Below are 26,701 nucleotides of genomic sequence, written 5' to 3'. Positions count from 1 at the left end.
CAGTTTTCTCATTCTGCTTTCCTCATCAGAGTACATGACGTAAAAATCAAATCATATGATAGCTATAAAAATGCCTTTTTTAAAAAAAAATATTTATTTTTCAAGAGAGGGGAAGGGATGGAGAAAGAGTGGGAGAGAAATATCAATGTATGGTTGCCTCTCATGCGTCCCCTGCTGGGAACTGGCCTGCAACCCAGGCATGTGCCCTGACTGGGAATCGAACCGCGATACTCTGGTTCGCAGGCCCGCGCTCAATCCACTGAGCTACGCCAGCCAGGGCTAAAAATGCTTTTTGATCCCCAAAACTTTATTTAAAGGCTCAGCTGCTACCATGGGACTAGGAATGCCCTGTTGTGATATAGACTTTCTTCTCATCTGTGTGCTGTGGGAAGACTTAGCAAATGTAACCCCATTTTTCTCCAGTCATTTCTCTGTTCTCCATAGGACTTCCTCATGGAAACTTTTATCATGTTTAAGGATCTGATTGGAAAGAATGTCTATGCCAAAGACTGGATGGTCATGAACATGACTCAGAGCAGGTAAGGCCGCCCATGCCCACCCAGAGGCAGTTGGCTCACCACCACTGACCCTGAAAGCTGTGGGTTTGAACGGCCTGGGCCCACGTGTGCGTGACTTTTTTGAATAAACACAGTAAATGTGTCTTCTCTTCCTCATGGTTTTCTTAGTAACATTTTCTTGTCCTCTCATACCTTGTCATAAGAATACAGCATACAATACATAGGACACACAAAATATGTGTTAGTTGACTGTTTATGTTATTGATAAGGCTTCCGGTTAACAGTGGGCTATTAGAACAATCAGCCCTCTGCACCCACAGTTCCTAGCTTCAGACTGAAAACACTATTTTTGATCCAGAGTTAGTTGAATCTGCCAATGTGAAATGGAGGGTGTGAAGTTTGGGGGAGTAAGTTAAATGTGGATTTTTAACTGTACCGGTGGGGGCAGTCAGTGCCCCCAACCCCTGTGTTGTTCAGGGGTCACTGTGCTTGGGTCTGGTAACCAGCGCTCCTGACTTTGGTGAGGTGCTGTTCAATTGTTATTCTCAAATGGATCGTTTGTCAAGCAAGTTCCCTCCTGCTCCCAGGAACCCAGTGTGTGGGCTCCTGTTCTCGACTTGGGCTGGGCCCTGGCAGCCGCTCTGACTCCTCTCTGCTGCAGTCCTCTCATTGAACGTCAGCATCAGCTCCTCCAGGCATCTGCCACTGGCTCCATTTGGTCCTCGTCACTCCGACAGCCAAAGACCTGGCACCGTGGTGCACCCTGCATCTCCAGCCTTATCTTCCACCCTCGCCCTCTAGTACAGCCTGTGCTCCACCCACCCTGGTGACCTCCCAGGCCCTGAACGAGTTCCGTGCGTTCCTCATGCCACTGCCACCTGCCTGCCTTCCCCCAGTCCCTGCCTGTCATCCTGCCGCCCATCCCTTTCTTCAGTGCCTCTGGGATACCAGCTCCGAAGGAAGTCTTTCTGTCCTGGATGTCGTCTTCTCTTCCTGTGATTCCCCTCTTTATACCCCTTTGTTGAATTTCCCATGTTTTTTGTCATGGTGGCAAATGACCCCAACCCAGCTGCAAATGTCTTAAAACCAGGAGCAGCCTCTTTCAAGGCATAGCCTAAGGCAGCCCTCTGCAGTTTCTGGCCCATGGCAAATATTTGTTGAATGGGAGTGAAATGAACTAAACACATATGTTCTACTAAAAGAGCTTCAAAATTTTTTAAATGGCTAAATTAAGTAAATCATGATCTTCGCTCTTACTGTTAATGCTACCTGGTCCTGGTACCTGATTCGAAGAACCCTTCCTGACCGTGCACAGATGAGGGGCAGATTGCACAGACTTTGAAGTGGAAGCATCACGAAGAGTGCAAGGAGGCCTGGCCTGAGCCTCAGGAGATGGGTCCGTCATCTCGGCTCTCACCTCCTGGCTACGCTGGGGAATGGCCTTAAGTGGTGCTGGTAGTCAGTTCTGGAAACCGACCTTCAGTGTCCTCTGCAGGCTGGGCCCTGTCATCGGCCTCATCTGTTGCCAAGTCCGGGTTTGGTTTCCAACACAGATGAGAAGTGTTTCGGTGGGCGTGGAGTGCCCTTTTTCAACCAGTGTTCCTCCCCCCCCCCCCAGGGTTTTCCTCCGTGCCATCAACCAGTTTGCAGAGGTGCTCACACGGTGCTTCATGGACCAGACAAGCTTCGAACTTCAGGTAAGCATGCCACTCACCTGGGCGTTCCGTGAGTTCTCAGCCAAAGTAAGAGAACCAGTTTATTTTGTAAAACATTGTAGATTTTATCATTTTCACATGCAAAAAGTATTTTTGTCCTTCTTTCCTAAAGCATATCGCCCTGTCCTCCACACATAGTAAAGTGGGATTTTTTTCTTCTTCCTGTAAATCTAATACTCGTGAAAAAAGTAATGGCAGAAAATACAACTAAGCAAAAAGAAGAAAAGCATAAGACGCATAGTATAAGGTTGCCTTCTGCCATTAACATAACTCAGATACACACACACACACACACACACACACACACACAGGCTCGCAGACACTCCTCTACCGACCCTGGTGAGTTTCCAGAATGGTTCTAGTACACGCTTGCTTCAGAGTCCCACGTGATAACAAAACAGGTGACCACTAGCTGCAGCTTCGTTCACTCATTCATCCAACAAATATCAGTGTTCATATGTACAGAGTGCTATCCCAGCCCCTGAGGAAAGCAGACTGGGCCCTGCTGTCATGGGGCGTGTGTGCACATGTGTGCCTTTGTTTGTGTCTGCGGGATGTTAAAAGAGGAGAGTCTTAAGTAGAGGAGATAAATAGCTATATACATACATGTGTGTGTGCCCACATGTGTGTATATGTGCCAAATGTCTTTGCTTACATTTGTCTTTGTACCTCTGTGCCAAAATGAAATTGGGCTGTGAAGTTCTTTGATAACCTGTTAATCTACTTTATTTTATTTACTTTGTCTGCGATCTTCTCAATGATATTAAATATTTTCAGCTTTTTTTAATGGCTGAATGCGGTCTGTTGTCTGGCTGGGCCATGGTTTATTTAGCCATATTCTCATGAACAGTTGGATCATTTCCATTTTCTGTAGGTTCACTAACCCTGGGAGGGTCTTCCTTATTTTAAATAGTTTTAAATACCCATGATTTATTTTGCCAGTATAAAGTCCTAACCTATGTATTAGTTCAGAAGTCTGGCAGAATCTTAGGGCTTTTTATACACATTGCCGAACTATTTACTCAGAATAGTTACAGTTCTTGGAAGCAGTTTGCTTTTATCCCAGGAGTATAGACAAATACAGTTGTTTGGATTTTTTAAAAAAAGCAAATTAAGTGTTAAAACTTTCAGGTTTGAATAATTGAAACACAAGAAAGGAAAAGAAGTCTTGTGGATTTTATTGTTTTTTTTTTTCATTAATTCTCTGCAAGTGACTTGTACCATATGGTACTATTTTATGCTGACCCCTTATTAATTAATGTTACTTTCCATTTCTTTTCACCCACACAATTAATTTTGAACAGCTCTGGAACAATTACTTCCATTTGGCCGTAGCATTTCTCACCCATGAGTCCCTTCAGCTTGAAACCTTCTCTGAAGCCAAGCGCACCAAAATTGTAAAAAAGTAAGTGTCTTCTTAAACTTGCTCAACATCAGGTAGGTGGATTTTCCATTTCAGAGCAAGATTTGGGGTATCACAAACATTACTGTCCACTGGCTACCATGTTGTTAGTGAGATTGGTCTTATCATTATTTTGTAGACCTCATTTCCCCAGACTCACAACTCTTTTTGCAAGGCCCCACTGATTTTATCATCACCCATCACATTTTTTTTTAGAGAATCTGTGCATGGAGGGACAGGAATGTTGGCCAGTACTCTCATCCCCAAGAACAGCTGCCCTCTGGTAGCAGCTTGTCCAGACTGCAGGCGCAGTGCCTCTCTGCTTCCCAGAGCAGGCTGCTTTGGTACCTCTTAGTCACTGCAGCACAGAAACTGAGACTAACGCATCTCCCAAACATGCCCCGCAGCGTCCTGCTCAGATTTCAAAGTGGACTATATGCGTAAGAGGGATGAGATCTACAGGGGAGCTTTGCATGGCTTTTGTCTCAGGTCAGTTTCAGAGTTCATGGAGAGTCTGGAAACTTCAAGGTCCTGTGGCTGGAAAGAACTTGCGAAATTGATCATTTAAAACCTGTAACATTTTGGTTCTGTTCCCCCCTTCTGGGATGTCTGGGATTCTTGACAAACTCTTTAGCATCCCTTTACCTCTGGTTCCTCCTCACATTGCTGAGATCAGTAGCTAAGAGATGGAGGTTTAGGGATTGTGTTTTCAATGATAAAAGTAAAACTTGTTTTGTACACTTCTGTGTGGGGGAGGGTACCGAAAGATCATTGAGTTTTAAGATGGATGCCTTAGTCTCACTCTTTAGAATATCTTAAATGACACAGTTTCTTTCAAGGATAGGTCTGCTTTTGGTTGAATAACTATACGTGAAGTTAGTTGACAGCAAGTCTGGTGAAGTGGCTTGTTAGGATTAATGATCCCGGTTTTGGTCAGAGTGTGACTGAGTATAATCCATGCGAAACTTGTACAAGGGCAGAGACACAGCTTTGGAGAATAACATTTGTACATATTCAGGTTATAGAAATTTTTTCAGATTTCTCTTATTTTTAGTGAAGTAGCATCAACAGTATTAATGAACAATAGGAATAGTTATTGTTGATCATGAGCCACATAGTGACCACGTACACTTATTTTAATAATAAAACTAGATTCAGTGGTTGTGTTAAAATGAGATAGTACAAGAAAATTTTGAATATGATTTTTGTACTGGCTTCTGAAGGCATTTCCAAAGGAGGGGTCTGAAAAACTGCTGGGTGCAACAGTAGCTTGAGGAAAAAACACAGAGCCGTGTGTCGGGCGGGTCCCAGGTCACGGTGGCCGAGTGTCGGGCAGGTCCCAGGTCACAGCGTTCCCTGGGAACATCGCAGATCTGCTCGGACCCGCCTTGTTTCTGTGTTTCCAAGTCCCCAGCCTCAGAGCTGGTATGTGGTGAGGGCGGCCCCAGAAATATGCATCCTTTTTTTTAAAGATTTTATTTGTTTATTTTTAGACAGGGGAAGAAAGAGAGAAACATCAGTGTGTGGTTGCCTCTCATGTGCCCTCTACTGGGGACCTGGCCCACAACCCAGGCACGTGCCCTGACTGGGAATCAAACCACTGACCCTTTGGTTTGCAGACCAAGTGCTCAATCCACTGAGCCACACCAGCCAAGGCAAAATATGTGTTCTTTAACAGATATCCAGGTCATTCTTATTCACCTCCCCTCAAAAGCCATTGTCTTGACCCATGTTTCTCAGTTTCTTTCCCATTATTGACTCTCATAGGTAACCTTTTTAGAGATTGTTTTCCTAATCACATGCCTGCAGTGCCATAGTAATCCAATAGACAGGTCCATATCTGTTTAAATACTGTTGGTGTGTCTGCCACTTGTTCATTAAAACAGTAGTCTGTTTTTGTCCCCAAGGGGAAAGTATCCCCTCATTGAGAACGTATGTCCAGAGCTTCCCAATGTATAAAAATATGGGCTACTTTAACATAAGTATATAAATTCAGCATGTTTCTTAACACACCAGTTACATTACTACGCAAATCATACCCTGTGTATCATCGTTTTCAATAGTGTTTCCGTTTTATTTCTTTGCTTAGCAGCAACCAGCATGTTGCTCATTTTCCCATCAGTTTGTTGTCTCAGCTTCTCAGTTATTCTCATGTTTGCACACGTCCCTCCTCCTGCTGTTGAAGCTCCTCTCCCCTGAGGGGCTTGTTTAGGTATCAGCTTCATCTCTTACAGGGGCCTTGCCTCAAAACCTGCCTGAAATGTGACCTAGAGGGACATGGGCTTTTTATTCCCTTCATTTTATTGTAAGTACTCATTTCCACTGCAAAGTCACTCTCTTGGTTTATGACCTTCTCCTAGATATGGGGACATGAGGAAGGAACTGGGCTTTCGGATCCGGGACATGTGGTACAACTTGGGTGAGTGTGGAACTTTGAGCCCACTCTCGGCTCCAGGGCCGCAGTGAACTCTTTCTTCATTTTAATTCCAGTAACCCTAAGGTCTGTCTGTCTGTCTGTCTGCCTGGAAGTGAGCGTTTACCTTGGTGGGACATCCCCTTGTAATCAGATTACAGTATTTACTCCCTCAGTTCTGAATTGAGTTGATTTACCTGCATAAACTTACTCTTTTCTTAGGGGTTCTGTGGAGGAAGACAGTAACACTGCACTTCCAGTGAACTTATCTTTTAATCTCTTCCTTACTCTCGTTTCAGGTCCCCACAAAATCAAATTCATCCCCTCCATGGTGGGTCCCATTCTGGAGGTCACGCTGACCCCCGAAGTGGAGCTCCGGAAAGCCACCATCCCCATTTTCTTTGATATGATGCAGTGTGAGTTCAATTTCAGTGGAAATGGCAATTTCCATATGGTAAGAGGTGGTCAGACCTATAATCTTAGTAGTGCACGTATAGTCAACTCTTTGTTTATTTTTTCTATATAGAGAAGCTCTAGTCTGATTAATACACATCAAAGTCAGTCTGAAAATTTTCTTTTACATTTCATTTTATCAAGCAGTATTTTTTAAATATTTTATTTACTTATCTTTAGAGGACAAGGGAAGGAGAGAGGGAGAGAAATATTAATGTATGGTTGCCTCTCATACGTCCCCTGCTGGGAACTGGCCTGCAGCCCAGGCATGTGCCCTGACTGGGAATCAAACCTCAATCCTCTGGTTCGCAGGCCCATGCTCAATCCACTGAGCTACAGCAGCCAGGGCTTTTTTTTTTTTTGTCAAGCAGTATTGATAGAAGCAGATAGTCCAATTGAGGGCGGCCTCAGAGCAGTCTCTTCCCTACCTGAGTTTCCTAAAGCCTCCCTCTATGTCTGAATACTTAAAATATGACTTCATGCATTTTTAATCCTCTTTGCTGCGGTGCAGCTGAGAGATTAAGGCTGAAGATCAAGGGAATGATGCAGAGGACTCTGGTTTATGACCTCAGTTTGCTTATGTTTTTTCTCTGTTCTATTTTTCTTATCTATACAGCATATTAATATTGAAAGGAAGATCTTGTAGCTACTGTCTTTTGCTGTATATAATTTTAGCACTCCTGGGTATAGTGTGCACCCATGTTTTTGGCCAAACTTTCAGGAAAACAATTTGTTTTGAATTTCTAATTCAACTTTTAATTTATATTTAGAAATAAAAACAATTGTTATATCCCAAGTTATTTTGCATGCAGATATTGTCATTGCTTTCTAGAGTTATACCTTTAACACGTAAGCATAAATAAAAGAATTAAAAACATATTGATACCGAATTAGTACTACTCATCTATAACACGCATCCTTATTTTTCCTTCAGAAATTTGGGCAAAAAAGTGCACATTATACACCTCAAAGGTACGCAGCTCTGCAAAATCAGAAAAAAAGTATTCCTAGTGACGAGACTGAGACAAAAGCCAAAAATAAATTCGAAAATTAGAATCTTTCATCTATTTTTATATGCATAGTTATAATAGGAAAGTCACGTTTGGGGTAATTTTTCTCTGCAAATGTGACAAGGGATGGAGTAACACGAGGCTACCTCAGAAAGTTTCTCCATGTGCTGCTATGGGTGCTGCGATGGGCCATCTTCCTCTAACTGCACTGAAGATCATCCACGATTTCCAGAGGGGGCCAGGCAGATCCACAGAGGCCAGCTGGGTGTCCCTCGTGTCCTCTTCTCAGATACAGCATTGCCCTGTGGGCTTCTGTCTCTACTTTCAGTTTGAGAATGAGCTGATCACGAAGCTGGACCAGGAGGTGGAAGGCGGCAGAGGAGACGAACAGTACAAGGTCCTTCTGGAAAAACTGTGAGTATTCAGACACAGACCCTCAAGTTGATGACATCAGTTAGGGATGGAGAAAAGCAGATTTGCCTGCACTTACACAGCCACAGAGGAGCCACAGAATCACTGGGGACGCCACCCCAGCCAGTTCTCGGTGGGTCGGTGGGGTTTACCGTCCACTGCTCATACTGGGTTAGCTGATGTGAGTCAAATGTCCTGTTTTCCTGGCCAGCCTGGCCATTGAGCACAGAGCAGGTGGACGGAGAGAGACAGAGGTACAAAGCATTGTGCCCAGTGTTTGAATTGATGAATTTCAGGAAAAGCGGTAACACCTCTGATTATGGCTTCAAAGCAACAATTTGAAGAATAAGGGAAGTACACACTTCAAGGACCACTTTACATTTGAATATACCCTGTTCCCTTAAAGGGCCTCTAAGAACACTGGGGATATATGCTGCCCGACCCTCCTCCAGTCCAGCATTCACTTCTCCCTTAGAAGTGCTCATATTAGCACCCCTGCTCCCCACCCACACCCCCACTCATCACCCTGTAGCACTCTTAACTCTCCTTTGCACACAGGGAATTACAGTATCAAAAGAGGGTTAAAAACACTTGCACACTGAAGTAACAGAAAGATTGAGCTTCAAATTCTGTTTTCTCTACATTCTCAGCATTTGACTTTGGACTAGTGACATAACCCATCTGACACCTTTGTTTTTCCCCTGTCTACAATACTAGGATCTATATTTTGGTATCGTGGTGAGGCTGAATTGAGATCATGGGTTTTCCTAGTGTCTGGTACAGATTCAATGCTGATCAAGCACTGGCTGCCCTGGCGTTTGTGCTTGGCACAGTTATTATTGTTACCTCCATGTCCTCCGTCAGCGGGGCGGAACTGTCCTAGACTCTGTCTTGTGTTCGCTGAACTTCCCTGGTGTGGACCAATTTTTGGGGGGTGTGCCTGCTCATTCATTACCCACCGGTTCCCTGCAGAGACGGTGCTTGAGGACCAGGCTCCCAACTTCGTTTTGTTTTTAAGATTTTTTTCGAGGAACCAGCACACTGGGTACTCAGAAATGAGTTGATGACTCGCCTGTGTTTTAAAGAACCGGAAGTCCTCCTTGTGTTGTTTTTACTGGGTGATGTGACCACTTGTGGATCTTTGTATCCTGTATCTACTACATCTGCCTGTTCAGACAGGCTTCAAACCTCCCAGCTTGTCACTTCTGCAATTCTGATCTCATATAGGAATTCGATGGAGAAATTACAGACACATACAAGCACATCCAAAGAACGTAGAAATAATAAACTACTCATTTTTCAGTCCGATAGCTGTCTTCACATAACTGTCTTACTTTGTTTTCTTTGTTCTTCCTTCCTGGGTCCCTAGCTCAGAAAAATATGGCCATGCAAACCTCCAGGACCCAAGAATAACCCTGGAGTGTGGACTCATTCTTCAGACACATTTCTTCCTCTTCCTTTTCTCTTGTTCCCCAAGTTTTCTTCTAATCCTCTAACATAAGCTGTTCCTATAGAGGCTTTGCTCTTTGGGGCCCAAAAAGAAGATTTAGAGCAAAAGTTTAGCCTCGGTCTCACAACTCTTCGTTTTTTGCTCTGAAAATGACACCTGTGTGCGAAGAGCCGCAGGTCTGACTGTGCGCAGGGTTCTCCCTCAGGGCTGTTCGGAATGCTCACAGGGGCCGGGAAGGGTGGTCTCTTTCAACTTGAGTGAACAGAAAACATACTCAAACCTTTTGGGCAGTGGTTCCCACTTTTGTGTTGTTGACAAGAAAATGAAAGCCAACCAAAAAAAGGAATACAGAGAGACATTCAAAGAGGGGCACTACGGACCAGGTTTCTCGGTGGCTTGAGCTAACTGTAACTAACGCTGTGAAGGAAAGGTGGAACTTCAGTGCCTGCGATGAATGGTGTGTCTCCTGTTCTGGCGCCACCTGCTGCTGGGGCCTGGGCAGTGCTTGCAAAGGGTGCTGGAAGGACAGTGTCAGACCCGGCCTTTGTGTCCACCTCCTCCCCTCAGGCTCCTGGAACACTGCCGGAAACATAAGTACCTCTCTGGCTCTGGGGAAGTCTTCGCATTCCTGGTCAGCAGCCTCTTGGAGAATCTCCTGGACTACAGAACCATCATCATGCACGATGAGAGCAAGGAGAATCGCATGAGCTGCACTGTGAATGTGCTGGTAGGTGCGCATCCCTGGCTCAGGCAGAGGGCAGGCAGTCCGGCCGACCTCACAGATACGAAGGCCCCCTGGGGCCCCTGCACGGAGTCTGTCCTGCTGAGTCTTAAGATGCTAGCACCACAGTCCCTGAATATAAATTTGGAAACAGGGATGGAAAATGCAACACAAGCTTGTACCTGTCTTTCTGAAGGCTGTCCTGGACCTGTTTCTCAGCCTCACTTGCGTGCAGTCCCTCGTCTGATATCGGGGGATATCTGTTAAAGGAAAACAGTCAACTCTGTGGAGAGGGGATGCTGTGGAAAAGCAAAAGTAGCTATTTGACCATTTTCATGGCAAACTAGTCAGTAGCTCTTAATTGATGTTGGTATTTTGGACTTTTTATAGAATTTCTATAAAGAAAAGAAGAGAGAGGACATATACATAAGGTAAGCTGAAGGGAACATCTGCATTTGCTGTTTACATTGTGGCTTTATTATTTCTTTTTCCCACCCACAAATACTAAGCCCCAGCCCTGTGTGTGCTGCTTTGAGAGACACCAGCAAGTGTGGGACCTCCCTGTCCCCACAAAAGGGTGACCTGTTTAGGCAGAGACACAGTCAGTATAGCACAAGGCAGCAGCACCCAGAGATGGTGGTGTTGAATTCCAAGGAAGAATCAAGGCTGCTAGCCAGGGCCATCAGCAAAGTCTGCCCACAAGAAAGCACAAAATCTGCCTTCTGTCAAGGAATGTTAGCCTGGAATCCAGGGAGCCCTGAATATGGGACACCCATGGACATAAATTCTGTGCATTTTCTTGGAGAGAGATTCCATAGCTCTTACCAGCTCCCCAAAGAGGTCCATGGCATAAACATAAAAAGGCACCACTGCCTTCAAAAAAGAATACGGAGTAGACAGAGTAGGAAAAACGCAGTGGCGGGAGGCAGCACCGAGGGTTAAAGGAATAAAGAAGGAAGGGAGGAGTAGAGGGGAGAAGAGATGGGAAAGCAGGTTGCAGCTTGCTTGTGGAATGGGCTGGGTGCTGGGTGGGTGCACTTAGCAAAGCCCCCCTCCTCCCTCTCTTACCAGGTACCTGTACAAGCTGCGAGATTTGCACCGAGACTCCGAGAACTACACAGAAGCCGCCTGCACACTGCTCCTGCACGCAGAGCTTCTGCAGGTGAGTCGGGGCAGCTGGTCAGCTGTCCAGTGCTACGGGGCCAAGTCCTCTACGCTTTGGGACTGTGATGGGAATGATCTTTATTCTGGGGAGAGTCTTGAATCCAAGAATGTTTTACACTTTCTAAGTGAACACAGCTAATTTTCAGATCAAGGTTGGGAAAATGTCAGCTTTCACTGGATGATGCATAAAGAAGTGATTCCATAGATTTTAAAATCCTTAGGAAGCGGACTACCACATACAGGCCCCTGGTAATTGACACTGTAGTGGAGGAAATACCCCCACATTTTCCACCAGCAAGAATCACACCCCTCTGTCTAAAACACGCCCTTAAGCTCTGCACTTTTTAAAAGTGGTGATGTAATTGATTTCTAACACTGTACATTCATGGTATGCACATGTTTTGGTACATGTATATGTCACAATATAATTAGCACCATAGCTAACACCTCTGTGCTGTCACTTAATTATCATTTCTTTTTTGTCACGGGATTAAGACTAGTGTCTTAGGAACTTTGAAGTTTATAAAACAATATTGTTGCCTGTAATCACTATATTGTGTGCTAGATCATCGGGACTGACTTATCTCCTGGCTACAAGTCTATAACCTTTAACTTAATCTGCTCAGTTCTCCGCCCCCCCTGCCATGCCCCAGCCCCTGGTAACTACCATTCTACTCTCTGTTTTCAGGAACTTGGCGTTTTCAGATTTGTCACTGTCCAGTACTTGTCTTTCCCTGTCTGACTCTTTCCACTTAGCGTGATGCCCTCCAGGTCCGCCCGTGCAGTTGCAGATGGTAGGGTTTCCCCCCGACTCTTGGCTGAGTAATCCCGTTACACATGTACAGCATCGTCCCTCGGCACACACTCAGGTGGCTTCCCTGTCTTGCCCGCTGACAGTAGTGCTGCGTGAGCACAGGAGTGCACATCTCCCTTCCACATCCTGTTTTTCTGTCTTTTCCGCCCATGTTTTTTCATACCTCCACTGCTGCCAGCGTGGTCCTCGTTTTACACTTCTCGCCTCCATTCATGCCCCCAGCAGTTTGTTTCCTGTATAATTTCCTTTTTATTTTGTACTAGAACAATACATGCACATTGTGCTAAGCTTTGTAGTTAAACAAAGGAGTCTCCGCCTCACTGCCCCAAGGCAGCCATTCCCAATTCAAGTTCAAAGTGAGGCTGGAGAAGCCTTCCTGTGTGGGGTTCGGGAGGGCAGCTGGTTGACTGCGGGATGACCAGAAAGAAACCCCGGTATTGGTAGCCATAGATCCTTTTATTTGTGCTGCTCAGAAAATTAAATTCTTCTGTCCTGGAGAGAAAGGTATGATGTGCAGATACAGCCTTTCTCCCCAGACAGCTCCCCGGTAGGGGTGTAGAATATGGTCTATGTTTCCCTCGTAGGTATGAGACCCCTTCTTTGTCACGTATGAAACCCCCACATGGGGCAGGGAGAGTCTCTTTTTTTTTTTTAATTTCTGTACTTTTGCATGGGTCTCTGTCTATTCATAACCAGTATCACACTCTTAATTATTAATTCTCTAGGGTGTGTTCTGTTACCTGGTAGTTAATAAAACTATCTTCATCTTCATTGCTCTTCTTTCTCAGAGTTTTCTACCTGTTTCTTTTTATTTTCCATATGGACTTTGGAATCATAAATGTTTTAATTTAGGGAGAATTTTCATATTTGTGAAATAGCATTTTCTTATCCCAAAGCACGGTGTGGCCTTCTCTTTGTTCGACTCTGCTTTGGTGCCCTGCAGTGGTGTGTTCGGGTTTTCTGAACAGAGGTCTCGTGTGTTCCTTGTTGTGTTGATTCCTAGACATCTTTTCTTCCTAATGGAATTTTAGTAAAACATGCAAAACACAAAATTAGCCGTGCTACCCGTTTTCAAGTGTGCAGTTCGGTGGCATTGAGTGCATTCACATTGCTGTGCAGCCTATCTTATCATTTTGGATTTATTCTTTTTGAACTCATTTCTTCTGTTATTTTAGCATGGTTGTCTGTTTATGGGAAACCTCTCTCTAAGTGATTTCTAAGCATGTCATTGTTTTATCCCACTAGTGGACTTAATTCTCCGTGTTTGTGGTAGTTTCCTAGTTGGCACCCGTTGTAAAAGCATCGACTGTGAAGAACACAATCACTGTTTGTACGTAGTGAGAGTTGCGCCCTCCTCTCCCTGTTCTTACCTCTCATCTCTCTCTCTGACCTGTGTGGCTGGTACCTTCAGTGCAACAGCTGTTACGCTGGCTACGGCCCCGCCTCGCTCCCGGCTTCCCTGGGGCCACCTTGTGTGTGGTCCACTCAACATGCCACTGGTTGTGAAGCTGGCATGTAGTGTCTGTGTGTGCATGTTTTGTGTTTAATAAATAATCTAAAATGCAATATGGATAAGTTATATATATATATATATATATATATATATATATATATATATATATATGGCCTTTTTAAACGTAAATGTGTGTTGATCCCCTTTAATTAAGTAATCGAGTTAACCGATGGGTACATTAATCTCTCTCACTTGCTTTTCAGTGGTCTGACAAACCCTGTGCACCCCATCTGCTCCAGAGGGACAGTTACTATGTTTACACCCAGCAAGAGCTAAAAGAGAAGCTGTATCAGGAAATCATATCCTACTTTGACAAAGGCAAAGTGAGTGTTGGGTTGTATGTATGAGGGGACTGCTGTGTATGAGGGGACAGAGGACAATGACAATGACAACCGTCCTACAGTGCACTCTGACGCTGGCCAGTCAGAGGTACCACGGGTGTCAGTGTTCCTTAGGTGACTTGACATTTGGTGAGATGTGGAGAGAATTCTGTGCCAGCTGATGTGGAATAATTTCCATGCCGCATGTTTCAGAGCTTTGTCACTGACCAAGACCTTGACATTGCAGAGGGCACATTTGACAAACGATGATTTTTAAAAGATTTTTGTTTTTAAATATCCTGAGTTTTAAAATGTGTGTGAATCGCACACACATTTCTTTAGCAGCCAGAAACAATGGAACGTGGCGCCTGACTGACAAGAATGAAGTTGGACGTTACTAGTAGCGTCCACTTCAGAGGCATGTGGTGAAATGCCAAACCGAACACAGGATCAACCTGGGATGCTGGCCTCAGACGCCAGGTGTGCCCTAGGCTGCACCTCACGTGGCCGTGCCCCAGATCTTCCCTAAGACTCTTTGACTAAGTAGACAGCTTAGTTAGAAATGGAAGTCAGTGCTCTGGAGGTCTTTGGCTAACACTGGGTGCCCAGTTTCCCAGATTCCACACAACAGAATCGTTAGCCTTTCTTCCATTTTCCCCTCCTCCCAGGCAGCCTAACTAGAAACACACACAAGTAGAAGCCACACCAACCTTCCCCTCCAACAGGGCTTTCACACTCGAAAGGCCAAGGCTCCAGAACAGGCCTCCCTCCAATTCCATTGGTCTTTAGTGCTTTGCCCTATAAGCTCAGTACTGCTTTGTTTGGGGACACATGGTGTTTGTTCTTCATGGTTTGCAAACAGAATTACACAAGAGACCCCCCCAGCAAAGCAGACAAGATAGAGTAGCTTTATGATGTCAACAGAAAGATTTAGTTAATCCAGGAAATGAGGCATGTTGGGAATATCTGCAGAAATTCGACCCTCCTGACTCATTAGTCACTGCCAGTGACTTTCAAGTGGCTTTTGCAGCTAGATGAATGACAGCTTTGTTCTCCACTTTTCTCTTTCTGAAGATGTGGGAGAAGGCCATCAAGCTGAGCAAAGAGTTGGCTGAGACATACGAGAGCAAAGTGTTTGACTACGAGGGCCTTGGCCATCTCCTGGTGAGTTGGGCTCTCAGCACGTGCCAAACCCCCCACCCCTGACCCTGGGGTGCTAAAGCGAGTGTTCACAAGAATGTTTCTTCTCTACACTTCAGAAAGTCAGGATTGATGATGTTCTTTACAGTGGAAAAGTAAACCTGGATTGAAATAAAAACGAAAAGAGATGAGGTCCAAAAGCCGTTACCGTCATTTCCCCAGATTGTCCTGAGGGAGGCTTGGGGCCTGGGCCACAGCCCTCACTCCCCTCCCTGTGCCTGCTGTTCTGTGTCCCTGCCTGTCCCTTGTGTCCCTGCCTCTCTCACAGTCACTCTGCCCTCAGGGAGCTCCCCCCGTGTTTCAGACATTTTCTGACAACTTCTGTTCCTTAGGATTGCTTGTGCTGTGGTGCCCCAGGGTCCCTGCTGTTGAATGGCTGGACTGCTCATCTTGGAGCCTTGTTTTATTTCTTCAAGGTGCCATTGTGCACATTTTGGTTAAGTTGTAAAATGCTTCTGCCGGAACCTGTTCCCAAATTTTGCCTTGCCCCATCTCCCTGATGTCACTGGAGTACTCTGCCGGATTAGCCAAAAAGTTTGTTTGTTTGTTTCCGTAAGATGGCTCTAGTAGCGCTTAGTTTTCTTTAACATCGTTCAAAACAGTCGTGTTAGATTATATTGTGACAGCTATCATATCAGTGTGCATTTTTTAAAAATTTATCAAAATTGGTGAATTTTTGTGCAGCCATTTTAATATTGAAGATGGAGGAAATATGCAACATTCTCAGCATGTTATACTTTATTATTTCAAGAAAGGTAGAAACAACTGAAATACAAAAAAAGATTTGTGCAGTGTATGAAGGTGCTGACTGATGGAATGGGACGAAAGTGGCTTGCGAGGTTTCATGCTGGAGATATCTCGCTGGACAATGCTCCACAGTTGGGTAGACCAGTTGAAGTTGATAGTGATCAAATTGAGACATGAATTGAGAACAATCAATGTTATACCACCTGGGAGATAGCTGACATACTCGAAATATCCAAATCAATGAAGTTATTGGTGAAAATGAAAAATGTGTCTTTAATTTTAAGGGAAAGCTGAGCAGACAGTTTGGCCGACCCGATGCTTTTGCAGTCCACTGAGCCTCCACACTGCACGTGGCTGTTGGCAGAGGCCAGCTGTTTTAACACAGCACAGGAAAGCAAAAGCAGTCTTCCAGATGCCCAATGCTGGCCAGCAAAATACTAATTTGCTGCTTTTTGGTAGAGGGGTGACAACAGGTCGGGTCACTCACTGTCATGCAATAATTTATGTGAGGAGGTGATAGGCAACAGCACTTTGAAAGGTGTTTGCCAGTATGTTGCCCCAGCCCCTGCCGTTACTCAAAACATCGCTCCTTAATTTCGTAAACTAAACCGAGCTGAGTTAGCAGTGTAACGTGTTACCCATCTAAGACAACTCTGGTAGAAACCTTGACTGAGGTAAGAGCACTGGCGTCCTCACTTACCTGCAACTTTGCTCTCTGAGAAGTAAACATCAGTAACCTGCAGTCAAATGAAGTCTGAAATGTTAAGTGGAAAATTTCAGAAAAAACAACTTACACATTTTAAATTGCATGCCATTCTGGATACCCTGATGAAATGTCATGTCATCCCACTGCATCCTGCCGCATCCCGCCTTGGACGTCCCTTTGCTCAGTGTCCCCCTGCCGTGGACGCTGCCTGCCCCTTAGTCCCTTAGTAGCCATCCGTCTGAGTTATGAGACCAGTTCTCAAGGTGTCGTGGTGCTTGTGTTCCAGTAACCATTATTTTCTTAAGAACAGTGCCCAAGTGCAAAGGTGGTGACCCAGGCAATTCTGATACGCCACAGAGAAGCTGTAAAGTGCATCCTTTCTGTGTAAAGGTGGTACAGACAGTATAAGATACTGTTAGAGAGGGAGACATGGATCCCACATTCACATAACTTTTATTACAGTGGATGGTTATAATTGTTCCATTAGTAATTGTTGTTAATCTCTTACTGTGTCTAATTTATAAGTTAAACTTCACCACAGGATTGTGTGTGTAGGATAAAATGTCACATATGCACGGTTCAGTACTGTCTGCAGTTTTAGACATCCACTGGGGGTCTTGGAACGTGCCCACTGTGGACCGATGGGGGTGCCCTGCTGTAAAAATATGGACGTGGTGGGAGGGGCTGAGAGACATCCCCCAGAGCCCCTGGGTCTGGCTACCTACTGTGCTGTCTTAAAGGCTGGCTCTGGAGCCCCGGTAGGGAGGCCTCCCTGCACGGGAAGAGTAAAGGCGGTACTGGACCACAGCACATTACCTTCCCTCCTGGACACTTGGAGCTGAATCAGGGTCTTGAATGCAAACCACCTGCTTGCACTGGAAAGTTCCCTACCGTCTTTTCTCCTATATCTCCACTGAAATGCAGGCACCCTTCATTAACCTCCGAAAGAGCTTCTTCACCCGTCAGGGCCGCTGAGCCCCTTCGGGAAACCTGAAATCTAAGCACTGCCTCGGGCTACAGCAGAATGCACGTGCGTCTTCCACAGACAACTCCAGGGTCCCGGACCCTGCAGGCCCTGGCCCTCCTGTCCGACACAGGGCATTTCCCCAAGGCCTTTCATTGCCCTGTGTTACATGGGAAACAATAGCAAATAGTCAGATCTCTCTTTTTCCCCCAACCGTGCCCTTGTAACCTCCCTGTGGAATGTCTTGTTTTGTTTTCCAGAAAAAAAGAGCCTCGTTTTATGAGAACATCATAAAGGCCATGCGGCCTCAGCCTGAATACTTCGCTGTTGGATACTACGGACTGGGCTTTCCTTCTTTCCTGCGGGTGAGAGACCTGCGGGTGGTCTCCCGGGCCATTCAGCCAGGGGTCTGAGGGGGGCTCTTCATCGCTTTTCCAGATGGGCCTGGCATGCTCGCAGCTGGAGCCCATGTTCTCGCTGTGGGAGGTCGGGCAGCGGAGCCACTTCCTGAGCAGCCGCCTCTTCACCCCACACCCGGCCGCCTCTGGGATTCTGGCAGCTCTTTGGTAAAATGACTTTTCCCAGGTGGAATGAAAAGAGGAAAAACAGACCCATCTGCTGCTGCAGGTCAGGCTAGGGAAAAGTGTGGGTTGATGTATTTGGTTGTTTATTTTATTTCCAGCCCGAGTGCGTTTGAAAGCAAATATCCCAAGGATAAGACTGCAGAAGTCTGGCAAAGAGTAGCAGCTTTGTTGTCGTGGTGAGAAGGACCATGTTTTGCTTCCTTCTCAAAATTTTCTATAGTGCGATGCTGACGTTACAATCTAAAAAACAAACAAAACTCTCTTTTTATCCCACAAAAAAGAAGCTGCTTTCAGCGCTTAGCAATGTTTAAGCATACATCATCCATCTTCCTTCCCCTAATTAAAAAAACAAGTACGTGGGAAAGTACTTTACATTCCTTACGGTGCCTGACAAGGAGGTAGTTTGTTCATTCATTGATTCAGTGATTATTTACTGAGTGCCTACTGTGTGCCAGGCACACACTAAGCATTAGAGATGTAGTGCCGATTATAGTTCAGTGTGGTCCTCGCTCTCTTAGGACTTTACTGCCTAATGGGTGAGATATTAATTAAACTATCACACAAACGAATGTCATATTGAAACTGACCTGGACAAGCGTTCCAGCGAGTCGTCACCCACGTGCAGTAAAAACCTGTGCCCACATAAGAATTGTACGTGATGGTTTACGGTGCCAGGAGCCATCATCTCTGAAGACTGGGTGGAACCCCGATACCCGCCGACCGGGGAGGGCGAAAACAAACACTAACCTGGTACGGCCACACAGTGGAGCAATACTCAGTAGCACAGAGCGTGAACTGCTGACACGCACAAGCCCGGGGATGCATCTCAGATGCATTAAGCTAAGGAGGAGTTAGACTCCAAGTCGACATACACTGTGATTTTATTTACGTGACATTCTGGCCAAGCCAACACTCGCCGTGGGGATGGAAAACAGATCACTGGCCATCTGACCATTGGGAGGGAGGGGGGTCGGTGAGCCACAGAGAGGCATGGGGATATTTCTGGTGGTGATAAAACTGTTCTGTATCTTAATGGTGGTCATAGTTTGTCAAAACTCACAGAGTTTTATACTGAAAAGGGTAGATTTTACCACATGTAAACTATACCTGAATTTCTTTAAGAGTTAGGAAAACCTCCCAGAACTGTCAGGTTCATGGGCATTTTGAAGGGTGAGCTGGGCCTGCGGGAGGAAAGGAGGGTAGGAGAAAGCAGTCGGTGCTTCCAGGACAGAGGGAGCCGTGAGAGCGGGGCAGGTGAGGTAGGGAGTGCGGGGTGGACACGCAGCCTCAGGCTGCGTAGGGTGTTTTGTCAGCCTCCTGAGAGCCATGGGGAGCCCCTACAGATGTCTTATGTCCGTGAGTTTATCTGGTTTTGGCATGGAGAATGGGTAGGAGGGGTGTGTAAATGGTTCGTTAGAGACTATTGCAGATGTCAAAGAAGAAATGATAAGTCAGCCTAGGGAGGTGGCTTTAGAGGGAACTGGAAAGATGAGGACACTGGAGGTGAAGTGACAGTGTTTGGTAATTGATGGGATGGGTAGGTGAGGAAGAGAGAGATGCCCAGAAGGGTTCCTAGGTGCTGGCCTGCATAATGGGAGTGGGTGGAGTCACCCACTGATACAGGAACACGGGGAAGGACGGAGTCCAGAGGAAAATTAATCCATTCATCAAATGAATATTTACTCAACTTGTACAGTGCGCCTTGCTATAATGTAGGCATGGCGGCAGAATCCACACACACACAAAATCCAAAATCCTTGAAATTTTGGGGCTTATAGTCTCACTTGGGGAGACAAAAAACAAGGTAAATAAACTGTTTACTGTCAGGTGGTCTAGAACAACGTCTCATACAGCATAGGCACTCCACCATTTAAAAGCAAGGGGAATCAATGACTAATTTAGTCTTCTCACAGTTTAATTTTTCACATTGAAATTTGTTTGAAGAAAACTATGCCCAGGTTCTTTACACCTTTTTCTTTATATGATCCACTCATTCTTTCAGTAAAAATTTAGTAAGCACCTACTGTGTGCAAAGCAAATTACCATGCGGTGGAGCTAGAGTGACACTCGACAGGTACTCATCAGGGAGGTGACCAGAGAGGCAGGCAGTGGGGTTGCAGTTGCAGTTTGAGTGAGTGAGTGGGCAAGATTTCAGTAGGAAAACGACGTCTGAGCAAAATCCTGAAGCAAGTGAGTGAATAAGCCAGGGAGCTATCAAGAGACAAGCAAGGGTGCAAGAAGAGCGAGTCCAAAAGCCAGGAGGCTGGAAAAGTGTGAACCAGAGAACAAGGAGAGGATGGGGCCAGGGAGCTGTGGGTGCCAGGGTAACAGAAGGCCTTTGAGATCTTCATAAGGTTTTTTTTTGTAAAGGTTTGGTTTTAGACATGACATATAGTATAAGATAGATATAGAACACCCAAAAGATAGGAATCACAATTTGATAGGTGGATGTGGAACTTCAAGGAGAGTTCTAGTCTGGAGACAGAATTGGTGGGTCATTTTCACGTAGCTAAAACCAGCTGTGAATGAGACGGTGGCAAGGAGAGAGCAGAGGAGCAGTGTAGAGGGTTGGGGTGGAGCCTTGCTGGTCTTCAGTCTGCTATCAAGTGCTCAAGTCATGGTAAGTTCAGGCCGACCATGCCTTAAGGTGGCAGTTGTGTCTCATGAAATGAGGCTGTGACCCAGGAGACAGCTGTGGCTGGGTGGAGAGAGGAGGTCTAGCGGTGCCGGCTGAAAAACGGAGGTCTGCTTCCTATGCTGAGTGGCTGTGCGGTTTTGGCCAAATCACATACCCACTGAGTCCTGGTTTTCTGAACTGTAAGGCAGAGAAACCACATCACAGGGCTATTTGGAGAGTTAAATAACTGGGGTGCTTCATTAACTTTAGTTGGTAGGTGTTCTATGTTGTCAGAGTACACGGAAAAATGGAAAACCCTTTTTTTTTTTTAATTTATTTTTTTTCTATTTTTTTTAATTTTATTTAGTTATTTTTCAAGTACAGTTTTTTGTCTATTTTTCCCATCCCAGCCTCCCCTGCCCCTTGCTCCCCACCTCCCTCCCATTTCCACCCCCCTTAGTTCTCGTCCCTGTGTCCTTCCTATTTGTTCCTCCAAATCCCTCCCCCATTTTCCCCTTAACTTCCCTTCCTTCTCCCCCTCTGGTCACTATCCCTTGTTCTCTATTTCAGTGTCTTTGTTTTTTTGTTTTTTTTTCTGCTTGTTTGTTTGTTTTGTTGTTTAGCTTCCTGTTAAAGGTGAGATCATATGGTATTTGTCTTTCAACCCCTGGCTTATTTCACTCAGCATAATGCTTTCCAGTTCCATCCATGTTGTTGCAAAGGGTAGTAGCTCCTTCTTTCTCTCTGCAGCATAGAATTCCATTGTGTATATGTACCACAATTTTTTGATCCATTCATTTACTGATGGGCACCTAGGTTGCTTCCAACTCTTGGCTATTGTAAATTGTGCTGCTATGAACATTGTGGTGCATAGGTTCTTTGATATTGATGTTTTAGGATTCTTAGGATATAATCCCAGCAGTAGAATTGCTGGGTCAAAAGGCAGGTCGATTTTTATTTTTCTGAGAAAATTCCTTACTGTTTTCCATAATGGTTGTACCAGTCTGCAATCCCACCAACAGTGAACTAAGGACCCCTTTTCCCCACACCCCTCCAACATTTGTTGTTTGTTGCTTTGTTTATGATAGCCTTCCTGACTGGTGTAAAGTGGTATCTCATTGTGGTTTTAATTTGCATCTCTCTGATAGCTAATGATATTGAGCATGGAAAACCCTTTTGAATGATGTAACCTAAGTGCCCTTTCGGGTTAGTACAACTTCCCCAACTTAGACTGTGTAAGTGACAGTGTCTTCTCCCCCACGCAGCCAGGCCTCCTCTTCTCCTGGAAATGGCCCCTCTCCTCCTCCTGCCCTAGGGCCGGTCATCCCAGTCCTCGTCCACCCGCCCCTGCTCTGCAGCCCCTCCCGGGGTCCAGAGTCCCACCCCAGGTCCTGCAGCCTCTTCTGCTCCCACTCAGCCTGTCCCGGGTTCCCGCACTTTGGACGCGCTCCCCACCGTCTCTTTCGGTGGTCTCCACCACTTCCTTCATTGCATTGGTCTCTCCTTCCAGAGCCTCCGGGGATCTCCCTGGGCTTCGGGACTGCTGCCTGCCCTTCAGGGCCATCCACGTTCTGGCTCGTTCTGGCTCCTGTTCTCCCTGAACTCCGTACATCTTGCCCTTGGGCTTTATTCCTCTCGTCCCTTGCCTGCGTGTCCTCCTCTGCGTTCCCTCCCCTCACCCTGCCTGACCGTCTAGGCCCGGACCCGCCCCGTGTTTTCCTTGAAGCCCTGCCCTTCATGCCGAGCTGGTTTCTGCTGACCGTGTGCTGGTCTGATTTCTCTCTCAGCTGCTGTCCACATCATGCAGTCAGTGCTGTATTGTGTCCTGACCCCTTGCCCACACGGTGTTGCCTGGATGAGGGGATTTGACGATGCATGAATCAGTCACGTAAATCTTTCATCTATTCCAAAAGTTCTGGCAATGTTTACTGCCTTCGGTGTTTGGCCTAGAAAGTGTATCGCCTTTGCGTGGCTCATACTATCTAAAATGACCACGTGTCCTTATTTGTTGTTGATTTTGTATTTCTCTCCCCTGGAAGATGAGCCTTGTGAGAACAGGGTCACCGTTTTCTCCCCCGTGCCCAGCACATTTACTGTTCGCTCAGCGCACATTTGTTAGGTGAATGGGTGAGAGATTTTAAAAAAACATTTTACAGAGCGGTGCGCACCCAAGTTTCAGTTACACGATGCATCATCCCGAGGGGCTGCCAGGCAGGACCGAGTCCTCGTCTGCGTGAAGGTCGGATGAGCAGAGACCTTCAGCGCGTGGCTGCATTTGAACTTGCGTGGGCAGCAAGAGTGAGGAGGCAGATTGCTCCTGTGTCTGGGGCCTGGGAACTTCTTGTCTTAAAAATTCAGATTTATGAATGTTATTAAAGAGGAAAAACTGCCATTGGCCATGGAGAGACTACTGTTTTTTCTGCAGTTGTTTTTCTGTGGGACTGAGGTGTTGCCATCCACAGTGGCTTTCAGGATTGCCTAGCGACAGCTGTCACCTGTTCTGTTTGCTGTTCGTGCACCACTGTGTCAAAAGGCACGTTGCCCCTGTGGTCTCTGTACTTCCATGCTCCTGACATTGGTGCCACTCAGGTGGCTGGTCCACAGACTGCTGGACAGGACGAGATAAGACGCTTGTTGAGCATAAACCAGGGCCCCTCCTTCACTGAGAATGTGTGTGAACAATACCCGCTGAACTGCACAGCATCCTGCATGCCTTGGACCTGCTGTAGGGCCCAAGCTCCTTGTTTTTGGTGACTCTGTGTGGACAGCACCGGCCATGGTTGTGGGGCCACACTATGAGAAGCCCAGTCTACACCTTAACTCCCCAGGAAAGCCCAGAGCCTCGTCAGATATGATAGTGGCTGTCATATCTGTGCAACATCATGGTTGTTGTACTTCGGCTGGGTGTCCAGTGGCTTCCTCAGTCCCAGGCTTTCCATATTGTCCCCTTGTTCTCCATATTTAATTGTTCCTCTTGCTGTCTCTGACCTTCAGAACAAAATCTTCATCTACCGGGGGAAGGAGTATGAGAGGCGAGAAGACTTCAGCCTGAGACTGCTGACCCAGTTCCCCAATGCCGAGAAGATGACCAGCACCACGCCCCCAGGGGAGGACATCAAGTGCTCCCCAAAGCAGCGTATCCTTGCCGTGGGGACGCCTGGCCCGGAGGCTCCATTCCCTGCCGCGGTGCGGCGCAGCCCGAGGGCCGATCCCGTCTCTGAGCGCAGACGTCTTACACTCAGGCCCCCGTTTCACCATTCAGACTCGCTGTTCCAGTCTGTGTAAAAGCTCTGGGACCCTCCTATCCTCCTCTCGTGGCAGTGAAGTAATGAAAGGAGAGAGAGGACAAGCGAATCGTGATGTGAAAGGCTGTACTTTAGAGCCACATGGGAAGCTTGCCGAGAATGCAGACTCCTGTTCTGAATTCTGAATGGAGATGTGTAGCTCTTTTTTTGTAACATACCATGACTTATTAGAATATCAATTATATGCATTATCAAAAAAAAAACAGTAAGGGTTCCATCACAAAGTTACTTTGAAAACTTGCTCATGGGCTTTATGCCAAAATAAGATGCTATAAAACTGCGCAGTATCTGAGAGCAGCAGAGATGGTAGAGCCAGCGTGGCACCGTGCATAAGAAAACAGGCTCTCAGGCAAGACACCGGGTTCGAGCCCGGCCCTGTCACCGTGTCACTTCGGGCAAGCTGCTTAACTTCTCTGTGCCTCAGGTTCCTCACCTGGAAAGTGGGGCTGAGGGTCATCCTTCCTCTTGGACTTCTTACAAAGGCCGAATGCATAAATATATGTCAATACTAAGAACAGTGTTTGATGTGTAATAAAGTTTCAGCATGCATTAGCTATTATTAGAGACATAGGTTGGTAAATATTTATAGAGGGATGGACAAGAAGAATAGGTCCCTAGACAGACATACCTTTAAGGGAGGGGTAGTGTGACCTGTTAACATCTAGCAGATGCTTGGAAAAGAAAGGTCTCCCAGGATAAATCCTTGGGTAACGGAGGGTTAGAAGACAATAGAGGTGCCTCCTTGGTGTGACAGTGAAAGAAGTCTTCAAGAAGTGGCTTTAGCCCTGGCTGGTGTGCCTCAGTAGACTGAGCGCGGGCCTGTGAACAGAAGGGTCCCTGGTTCGATTCCCAGCCAGGGCACATGCCTGGGTTTCGGGCCAGGTTCCCAGTAGGGGACGCACAACAAGCAACCACACATTGATGTTTCTCTCCCTCTCTTTCTTCCTCCCTCCCTCCTCTAAAAATACATAAATAAAACCTTAAAATTAAAAAAAAAGAAGCGGCTTTGGAAACAGGAGTCCCGGGGCGTGGCCTTCAGTGACCTCGCAGAGCCCTTTGACCTTGCCCACACTGTTTCAGCCAGACCTTGGTTTTCTCCTCTGCAGGGTGATGGGGCAAGGCTATTTCCCCAAAGTGCTGTATGGAACCTGTGCAAGGATCCAAATGAAAAGAAGGTAACTTAGTTGAAAATGTTTTATAAACTAATAGCACAGGATAGCCCAGTGTTCTCAGACTTTAAAGAAGGAGCAACACAGAGAGATTCTAATTCAGCAGCTGTGAATCCTAACTCTGCTTTGCGAGTTAGTCTCCAGGTGGCTCTGGCGTGGGTAGGCTGCACCCTTCTCTTGGAGAAGTACTGGTAGTCCTAGACCCAGGTGCTTGAGAGTGTAGTTTAACTACTGTAGGCATGGACACGGTGTGTCAGCTCTGTGGAAGGCGACAGTAGTCATCGCTGAGATGGGGTCCCTTAGAGGAGGCCTGCGCTGAGCCTGTGTGGAGCCCGACCTCCCAGCTGTACGATGTGGGTTTCCTCGGGTCCTCCCATTCTTCCTGGTAAAAGGTGGGTGACATGGTGGTCATTGTGTTTCCTGAAGACCACGTTTCAGAACACCTCACATGGTGCCCAGCTGGGGCCCTCTGTAAACAAATGGTGTGCAGAGATGTAAGAACTTGCAACTGCCTCGACTCCAGAGCCTGGCTACTTCCAAGGAATGCTTGTCCAAAAGAAATGATTTAAGGCAGTTTCTAATCACATTTTTTCGTATATTTGATGGACATCTGTTTTTCTCTGAGAAGGTCCTTTGGCGCGTGACTGACCAAAGAATATCCTAGTTCAATGACTTACAAAGGCATCTGGGGAATGCAAGAAGGGGCCCCCTTTTCAGTGCGCTCCTGGCGCTTGGCAGAGGGGAACGATGGGGCGGGCGCCTCTTCCGTCCGTGAAGCAGGAGGCACAGGTGGGCTTTCAGCCTGTGACAGCCGAGAGCCAGTTCCCTCTCCTTCCTTAACGGGCCCCTCAGATATGCAGTGTTTCACCGTGAAGCCTGTGATGAACCTGCCACGCAGCTACAAGGATAAACCAGTTCCGGAGCAGATCTTGAAGTAAGTGTACTCTCTCGTTTATTTTTTAAAACCCCTGTCTCAGAAGCCCATCAGAACCAAAGCCTCAGTTCATTGTTGTTTGGAAGCCCTCCTGTTGTCTGAGTCCGTTCAAGCTGTGGTAACATGCCGTAGGCTGGGTGCTCGGTAAACAGCAGCAACCAAGTTCTCTCTGTGCTGGGAGTGGGAAAGTCGGAGGTCAAGGTGCCGCCAGCACAGGTGGAGTCTGGGGAGGGCCTTCTTCCTGGTTGTAGAGGACCACCCTCTTCATGTGCCCTCACAGTAGGAGGGGCGAGGGAGCCCCCCGGGGTCTGTTTCATAAGGGCACTAATCCCACTCATGGGGGCTCCAGCCTCGTGTCCTCTCAGCTCCCAAAGGGCCCCCTCCTGACACCATCCTGCTGGAGATGAGCTTTCAACTTAGGAATTTGGCAGGGACACAGACATACAGACCTTAGTAACTGTCCACTCCATTCTTAGTGTAGGAGCTTGGTAACTCAAAGGCACTGGGGAGTTTGTTTGTTTGTTTGAGCAGGTAGAGGGAGCTCAGGGGTTCACTCTCAGGTTTTGGAATC

General features: G+C 46.5%; 1 protein-coding gene across 3 annotated transcripts in view; it reads left to right on the top strand.

The window, feature by feature from the left end:
• DOCK5 (dedicator of cytokinesis 5) overlaps positions 1-26,701 on the top strand; it is a 195,996-nt gene that overhangs the window by 149,662 nt on the left and 19,633 nt on the right. For all 3 annotated transcript variants that reach the window (XM_053668169.1, XM_037163470.2, XM_037163469.2), the window contains 14 exons: positions 445-539; positions 2,137-2,215; positions 3,538-3,638; positions 5,996-6,054; positions 6,348-6,502; positions 7,840-7,925; positions 9,940-10,099; positions 10,484-10,524; positions 11,165-11,255; positions 13,788-13,907; positions 14,979-15,068; positions 17,782-17,886; positions 23,717-23,858; positions 26,049-26,130. In XM_053668169.1, the coding sequence (XP_053524144.1) occupies positions 445-539; positions 2,137-2,215; positions 3,538-3,638; positions 5,996-6,054; positions 6,348-6,502; positions 7,840-7,925; positions 9,940-10,099; positions 10,484-10,524; positions 11,165-11,255; positions 13,788-13,907; positions 14,979-15,068; positions 17,782-17,886; positions 23,717-23,858; positions 26,049-26,130 (1,406 nt within the window). The remainder of the gene's footprint in view (positions 1-444; positions 540-2,136; positions 2,216-3,537; positions 3,639-5,995; positions 6,055-6,347; positions 6,503-7,839; positions 7,926-9,939; positions 10,100-10,483; positions 10,525-11,164; positions 11,256-13,787; positions 13,908-14,978; positions 15,069-17,781; positions 17,887-23,716; positions 23,859-26,048; positions 26,131-26,701) is intronic.

Source organism: Artibeus jamaicensis, unplaced genomic scaffold, assembly GCF_021234435.1.
Source record: "Artibeus jamaicensis isolate MK-2021 breed Jamaican fruit bat unplaced genomic scaffold, CSHL_Jam_final contig_477, whole genome shotgun sequence".
Taxonomy (NCBI): Eukaryota; Metazoa; Chordata; class Mammalia; order Chiroptera; family Phyllostomidae; genus Artibeus; species Artibeus jamaicensis.
The sequence above is the reverse complement of the archived record's forward strand: the minus strand, read 5'-3'. Positions and strand labels throughout refer to the sequence as shown.